We start from the raw sequence: 8,142 nt of genomic DNA, 5'->3' as shown, positions 1-8,142 counted from the left end.
TCTGTTGTACATATAAACATACAGTATTGATCTATCCCTCTATTGATAAAAACTTGTTATATTCCAATATAGGGCAAAAGCCATATAGTGAACATAGTGACAGACATATTTTTGTGCATACACGTGCATACTTTTGAGGGCAATAAACCAAAACTGAACTGTTATTTGTTTTAAAGAAATTCCTGTTACTTTGAAGTAGTATAATATATTTTTAACAGTTTTGGAATTTTAATTTTATATTCTGATCTTCAATCTATTTGGGGTTTTGTATACACTCTAAGGTAGAAAGCAAACTTTTTTGCTCATGTGGATCTTCCACTTGGTAAGTAGCCCATTTTTATCCCAATTGATTTCAATAGCATTATCATACACGAAATTCTCATATCTTCTTGGATTGTTCTACCAATCTTTTTTTTTTTACACTGATTATAGTCACTGAATGATAGTTTGAATGACAACAGCTCTAAATGAAGTATGTAATGATAACAGTGTGTCTTCTCTAGTTGTTTTGCTTTGTCAAATTTGTTTCAGCTATTTGGGGTCCTTTAACTTCTCATATATCCTAAAGCAGTTTGTGAAAGTCAAACATAACAGGCATAAATTATGAGTGGAAGTACATTAAAGATTTTGGAGAGAACATATTTATACAATGTCAAGTCTTTCCGGAATAATTGCATTTCTCTCAATTTTTCAGGTGTTCTTTTGGGTCCTTCAACATATTCTGTATCTTTATAGATATAAATGTTTCATAATTCACTGTTGTGTTTATTCATATATATTTTCTTTCAGCACATCTTAATTAGCTATTTCTTATATAAAAGACTATCGTATCATTCTTTTCTCAATCTTCTTTTGTCTTGTTTAATATATTAGCTGGGTGCTTGAATAGTATGTTGAAAAGCAAATAGCAGTTATCTTCTTTCAGATTTGAGAATATTAAATACCATCTATGAGTAAGGTTATCTACTGAAGATTTTTCACAAAACTGTTCACCTTGGTAATAATTCTCTAATGTTTTATAAATTTGTGAACATCTTCAAAAGGCTTTCCCATATTCACTGGTTTCTGCTCTAGAACCAATCATGTAATGTGCCATGAGGTGCTAATTCCTTTGAGGGGCTTTTCATGCTCACACTATGAATACTGTTTCTGATGAGTATGGATTCTCTGGTGTCTAACAAGGTGTGACTTTTGGCTGAAAGCTTTGCCACACTCAATACAGTTATAGGGCTTTTCACCTGTATGTTTCCTCATATGAAGAGTGAGAGATGAAATCTGAGAAAAGGCTTTTCCACATTTACTACAGTCAAAGGGTTTCTCACCTGTATGACCTCGTATATGTATGGTAAGGGAGGAACTCTGGGAGAAGGCTTTTCCACATTTATTACATTCATAGGGTTTTTCACCTGTATGACCTCTCATATGCACTATAAGGGAAGTTCTCTGAGAGAAGGCTTTTCCACATTCATTACATACATAGGGCTTTTCACCAGTATGACTTCTCATGTGTAAATTAAGCAGTGAGCACTGAGAGAAGGCTTTTCCACACTTATCACATTCATAAGGCTTTTCTCCTGTGTGACTTCTCAAATGAAGAGTAAGGGATGCAATTTGAGAAAAGGCTTTACCACATTTATTACAGTCATAAGGTTTCTCCCCAGTATGAACTTTCTGATGAGTGATAAAATTCTGTTTTTGGCTGAAGGCTTTGCCACATTCATTACATTCATAGGGCTTCTCTCCAGAATGAATTTTTTCATGAGCAATGAGATTTGATTTCTGGCTAAAAGCTTTGCCACATTCCTTACATATATAAGGTTTTTCTCCAGTATGAATTCTCTGGTGTCTAACAAGATTTGACATCTGAATAAAAGCTTTACCACATTCATTACATTCGTAAGGTTTCTCTTTAGTATGAATTTTCTGGTGTGTAATGAAATTTTTCTTGTGGCTGAAGGCTTTCCTACATTCCTCACATTCATAGGGTTTCTCACCAGTGTGACTTCTCATGTGTACAGTAAGGGCTGAGCTTTGAGAGAAAGATTTTCCACACTCACTGCATTCATAAGGTTTCTCACCTGTATGTATTCTCACATGTATAATGAGCATGGAAAACTGAGAGAAGGCTTTTCCACATTTATCACATTTGTAAGGTTTTTCCCCTGTGTGACTTCTCATATGAAGGGCAAGGGATGCAATTCGAGGGAAGGCTTTACCACATTCATTACAAGCATAAGGTTTCTCTCCAGTGTGAACTTTCTGATGTGCAATGAGGCTTTGCTTCTGGCTGAAGGCTTTTCCACACTCATTACATTCATAAGGTTTCTCTCCAGTATGAATTTTTTCATGTTCAATGAGATTTGACTTCTGACTGAAGGATTTCCCACATTCATTACATGCATAGGGTTTCTCTCCGGTATGAATTCTTTGATGTCTAATAAGATTTGACATTTTAATAAAAGTCTTCCCACATTCATTACATTCATAAGACTGTTCCCTACTATGAATTTTATGATGTTTAATGAGCCTTTCCTTGTGGCTGAAGGCTTTTCGACATTGGTTACATTCATAAAGTTTCTCTCCAGAATGAATTCTTAGGTGTCTGATAAGGTCCAATGTTTGACTAAAACCTCTTCCACAATGATTACACTTAAAGGGGGTTACTGCAAGAGAGGATGAACTATTGCCGTATGATCTCATATCTCCATTATATTCAAAATATTCCTTTCTTAAAAGGCATTTCACATTATTATGGCAGTTAAAATTATGTTCTAAATAGTTTTGAAACAAATCATATTCATAGAGATTATATCTGGAAGGAATAAAATCTGAATTCAGAGAAAACACATTTGTGAATTTCTTGTGACATTCATTGGCTTCTTCTTCAGTCAGTGTTTTCTTGAAAATTTGTTTCAAAAATCTGTCCTGGGTTTTCTGATGATCATCAATTCCCCATATTTCTCCTACAATAGATTGCAAATAAATATCTGGTGAATTTTTCCAACATTGTAATATTTTAAAAATTGAAAAATTGCTGGGACTGATACTTAAAGCCTTATATCTCATTATTAAACAACTTTCAAGTGCATTGATTGCCTATGTCCTCAGTTTTGAGGAAGAAATTCCAAGAAAGGAAATATGAGTAGAGGTAAGTATTTATGAATACAAATAGTTTTGATTGTTTTTCAGTGAAATCTGAAAGAAAACAAACTGTTAAGTAATAAAGAAACATGCAAAATGTATAAATGATGAAATGATAGAAAAGAGATTAAAAACAGGAAGCTAAAAACCATTGCTTGGGACTCTACTGAAATATATTTCTATAAACACTTGTGAATTCTATAACTAGAAAATTTACATTACCAAAACTAACTCTAGGAGATGCAGAAAACGTCCTAAAAACAAAAAAGAAAATTTACTCATTCATATAAGAATTCTAAAACATCTAGAGGCAACTCCCATGCTGTGCAAAATGTTACAAAAGAAAAGAGATTTCCTGATTTTTATGGGTCAAACAGTATTAATACCAAAATGTGACAAAGATGATAAACAAAAAAAGAAATCTATATATCAATTTCATTTACAAAAACTAACAAAACTAACAAAAACTAGCAATCATGTAAAATATCAAGAAGATCCAGCAAAAAAAAGTAACTCAGGGCGAGGGATTTGGCTCAGTGGTTCTGCTGCCTGCCTTGAAAGCACAAGGGCCCAAGTTCAATCCCCAGTACCAAAAACAAAACAACAACAACAAAAAAAAACATAACTCAGAGGCAGATTATTATAAAATATATACTTGAGTGGATTTTCTTTCCAGGAATATAACTATGTTTCAATCCCAGATATTTTATTATAAGGAAATATATTACTAGGTCAATAATGAAAAATCAAGTTGCCTATAGATGTTAAAAGATACTAAAACTCAGCATTTCCCATTTTAAAAACTTTATAAAACGGGATTACATAGACTCTTGAGGGAAAAGTATACTGCATTCCAAATACTAACACTACAATAAATGGGAAAAATTCAAAAGCAATTTAAGTCAAGAATAAGAAAAGATGAGTAGTATCACCACTATTATCACACTATTAGTGCAATTAAATCAAAAGTAAAAGATGTATAAAAACTTGGAAAGGAAAGGAAAAATTAATACTATTTTGTCAGTAATAAACTTGTCTGCCTGAAAAATAAAGTCCTCTGAAAAGAAACGCACTAAACTTACTAGTTATACAAATTATTACTTGGTTTCAAGACCTAAAGAGGGAAAAAAGGAGGATACTATAAAAACACAGAACACAACTACTAAGTTCTTTTTAATGGATGAGTTAAACAGATAAATAAATATAGCTAAAGAAGGAACTGATAAATTAAAATATATAACTAAGGTAATGACAAAGAAAATAACAGAGAGGCAGAGATAGAAAATAAGAAAGATGAGCTGGGCGTGGTGGCACATGCCTGTAATCCCAGCACTTGGGAGGCTGAGGCAGGAGGATTGCTGTGAGTTTGAGACCAGCCTGGGCTACATAGTGAGTTCTAAGGTCAGTCTCATAGTGAGACCCTGTCTCAAAAACAAAACAAAACAAAAACAAAAACAAAAACAAATAACAAAGATGAAGGAAATCAAAAATGTATGAAGGAAAAATGAGAAAGCCTAGCATCTAATAGGAATCTCAGAAATAGAATATAAAGGAATAGAGGAAAGCTGATATTGATGATGCTGGCTGAATATACTGCAGAAATAATAAAAGTCATAAATAACACAATAAATAATTTTGTGCGAACAAATTTAAAAAACATGAAAAAATTATTAAATATAACAAATGACTCTGAAACATTAATATGTGGTGAACTTAGAGATGCAGAGGAAATTTAAATATTGATGGATATGGCTTTGTCAACTTTGTGAAAATTCATTTGAAAACTAGGATTAGGTGGATAATTTTCTGGAAAAATACAACTTATTATCAAAACTAATACCAAAAGAGGAAAAAACATAGGACAGATGCAAAAGAAAAAATGAAGAGTTGTCAAAGACATTACCCTCAAAAAACCACTCGGTCCAAATAGTTCAACAAGTAAATTCTACTAATGTTGAGGGGAGTTTAAATACAACTGCAGTGTACATGTTTAATAGCATGAAAGAAAGATGCCAAATTCTACTTATGAAACCAGTGTAACACTAACATCAAAGCCTTAAAGAATTGAAACAATTATTCATATTCATGGCAAATGAATCATTAAGAAATATATAAATGTAATTCATCTATATGCACAAGATGAAATGATAATTTCTTATGGGAAAAGATTACTTTTAGATACATAAACTAAAAAAAAAAGCTATGGTGGCAAAAACTACTTCAAAGAGGATTGGAAAAATAAAAGAAAAACAAGGACCAATCACTGTTGTGTCAAGAGTTCATACAAATTAAGAGCTTAACAGAAAAGAAGGCAAAAGGCAGTCATTAAAAAATATATAGATTTTTAAGGGGAAAAAATGAGAACCAAGACCTGGCATGCTAAATTAAAAAAAAAAAATATATATATATATATATACACAGATTTTAAAGCTCTGAAAAGATGCTTGCCTTCACTCATAATGAAGGAAATTTAAATTCAAACTACATTTATTTATTTATTTTTCACTTATCACATTACAAAGATTTTGAAAAATACTAATAGACTGTTGGCAGAAACACTTGGTAAAAATATAAATTATTACACTGTTTTTGGAGGGTAAAATCCCTCTATTAAATAAAATATGTATGTATTTGTATATACATGTTATGTACATATGCATCCTTGCATATGTATGTATACACACATAGATCACACATACATGTGCATATATATATATATGACAAAGCTAATAGAAAATGAGCACTTACTTTAAAACTTTAATGAAATAAAAGGGTAGTAGTCAATATTGAAGTATGACAGCAAAGGTAAAAATACAGTGGAAAGTGTGACTATGATACTAAGGCAATTAGAATAGAGGGAAGGACAGAGGTAGAAAATAAAGGACTATAATGTCAAGTTAATTTGAAGTGCAAATTCATTCATGTGTGCAAAAAGAATCCTATTAAAAGGGTGGATAGAGAGAATGAGGAAGCTAATAATAGAATAATTAGTGAAATAATGTTGAAAATTCATTAGGAAAAGCTGATACCTAACTCCCAGGTATGAAAGACAACAAAACCTTTAATTTCCAAGAAAAGAAGTTAAGAATAGTATTGAAAAATGACATCTTATTTTTATAAAGAATTCACACCAACTGTTGCTTCAAACATGTACAGGCATTAGGAAACTGCCTTTGGAGAACATTTCCAGTGGGTCAACCATTCCCTGATTAAACATTAATAGGGTCCTGCCCCCTCCTCACCTGTGAGGTTCCCTCTAACTAACCTGGACAGTGTTTCCTTAATACTTCTTCCTCTACCACCCATGGGTCTTCTTCTTGCTCCAACTTGAAAATCACATCAGGTTTGGTGAATGGATAGCCTAACAAAGGAAAATGACAGGGATTTAAGCATATTTACCTGGAATAAAAAACCTCAAAATTGGCCCAAGGAAACCAGGTTTTCTGTAGGACAAAAAAATGTGGTTTCTGGGAATGATGCCTGCTGAAACATAACAAAGGATGACTTTCTGCTTTGACAGCTACATCACGGATGATCACATGAGCCAAGACACCTCAAGGCCAAACTCATTCTAATATTTAAAAGTTCCATGTATTTCAGAAACAGTTTTGGGGGGAGGTACTTTATTTCTAAAATTGAATTATACAGCAAACTACTCTTACCCACTGTAATTAAATTGTTATAGTTTTCTAACATCACATTCCGGTACAGGTTCCTTTGGGCAGGATCCAATTGCTTCCATTCTTCCTGAGTGAAGTCGATAGCCACATCTTTGAATGTCACTGTTCCCTGTAACAATACACTTCTATTCAATCTAAAGTCATCCATCCCAGAGCATGCTAACAAAACCTCATTCAGATACTGTTCAAAAGTATGTTAGTTAAAAACTGTCTATTATTTTCTAAACAAACCAAACAACCATCATATTAGCAGCACTCTGTCAGTTTACATTCATTCACTAATATAGCAACTATATACCTTTAATCCTTTTTTCTTTTTCTTTTTGGTACCAGGGATCAAACTCAGGTCCTTGTTGAGCTTGCAAGGCAGGAGGCAGAACCACTGAGCTAAATCCCCAGCCCTGCAACTATATACCTTTAATGACTACAATGAGATAAAAAGAGAAGCTCTTGAATACCAATTTGAATGTGAAAGAAATGAAAAAAACACAAGTGATATCTGAGGTATAGTAGACATCTAATTGGAGATAACCATTAATTCAGCAGTTGGACATTTTGTGTAAGATTAGGAGAAATCATGTTGGAAATGAGAATGTATTGGTCATTAGCCTACCATATAGGTCTGTAACATATGATTGCTTAGAGAAGCTCATATATCCTGAAAAAGAGAGTCACAGGCAGAATTCTATAGATAACAAAAAAAAAGGTGCCCTAGTAAAGATTTATTTTTAGTGATTACAACTAGTACTAAAACTGCTATATGAGAAAATAGTAGGAAGAAAACAATAAAATTAGTTTTCAGAAATGGGAGTACGTATATGTGTATGTATGTATTTTGAGACAGGGTCTTGCCATGTAGTTCAGACTGGTCTTAAATTCACTATGTAGCTCAGACTGGCCTTGAATTCAGCTTCCTGAGTGCAAGGATTAGAAATGGGACCTTTTAAAGAAAAATTTCTTAAACACAATGTGATATGGATACAAAAATCTAATATGCTCTTCCCATTTCAAAATTAAAACATCCAAAAGAAGATGTTCATTTGCCTTCTTTTTTTAAATATGGGACTATTATGACTCATATTCTTTGTTTTATCTTAATCAAAACAGATTAACAATAACAACAAAAGCCAGTTTATCAACTACAAGAAATCACAATGTAACGTTTTTATTGACCTAAGTGTCAATGAAAATTAAGTAATGAATTTCTGCTCTGATTTATTTACTTGTAGAAATGAAATTCAAATTTGAAGCCCACCTTTAATCTCCCTAAATGAACACATTTTGTAAAATGACCACATTTTTACCTTTCCCATTTTTTTTT

At 32.5% G+C, this 8,142-nt stretch overlaps 1 protein-coding gene across 3 annotated transcripts in view; it reads right to left on the bottom strand.

Moving 5' to 3' along the window:
- Positions 1 to 402: 402 nt before the first annotated feature.
- Positions 403 to 8,142, bottom strand: part of Znf569 (zinc finger protein 569) — a 23,419-nt gene continuing 15,679 nt past the window's right edge. For all 3 annotated transcript variants that reach the window (XM_033765749.1, XM_010631916.3, XM_010631917.2), the window contains exons 3-5: positions 6,804 to 6,930; positions 6,407 to 6,502; positions 403 to 2,963 (exon numbers count right to left, since the gene is read on the bottom strand). In XM_033765749.1, coding sequence (XP_033621640.1) covers positions 1,135 to 2,963; positions 6,407 to 6,502; positions 6,804 to 6,930 — 2,052 coding nt within the window. In that variant the 3' untranslated portion in view covers positions 403 to 1,134. The remainder of the gene's footprint in view (positions 2,964 to 6,406; positions 6,503 to 6,803; positions 6,931 to 8,142) is intronic.

The sequence above is a fragment of the Fukomys damarensis genome, unplaced genomic scaffold (assembly GCF_012274545.1).
Source record: "Fukomys damarensis isolate Sample0158 unplaced genomic scaffold, DMR_v1.0_HiC HiC_scaffold_19, whole genome shotgun sequence".
NCBI classification, from domain to species: domain Eukaryota; kingdom Metazoa; phylum Chordata; class Mammalia; order Rodentia; family Bathyergidae; genus Fukomys; species Fukomys damarensis.
The sequence above is the reverse complement of the archived record's forward strand: the minus strand, read 5'-3'. Positions and strand labels throughout refer to the sequence as shown.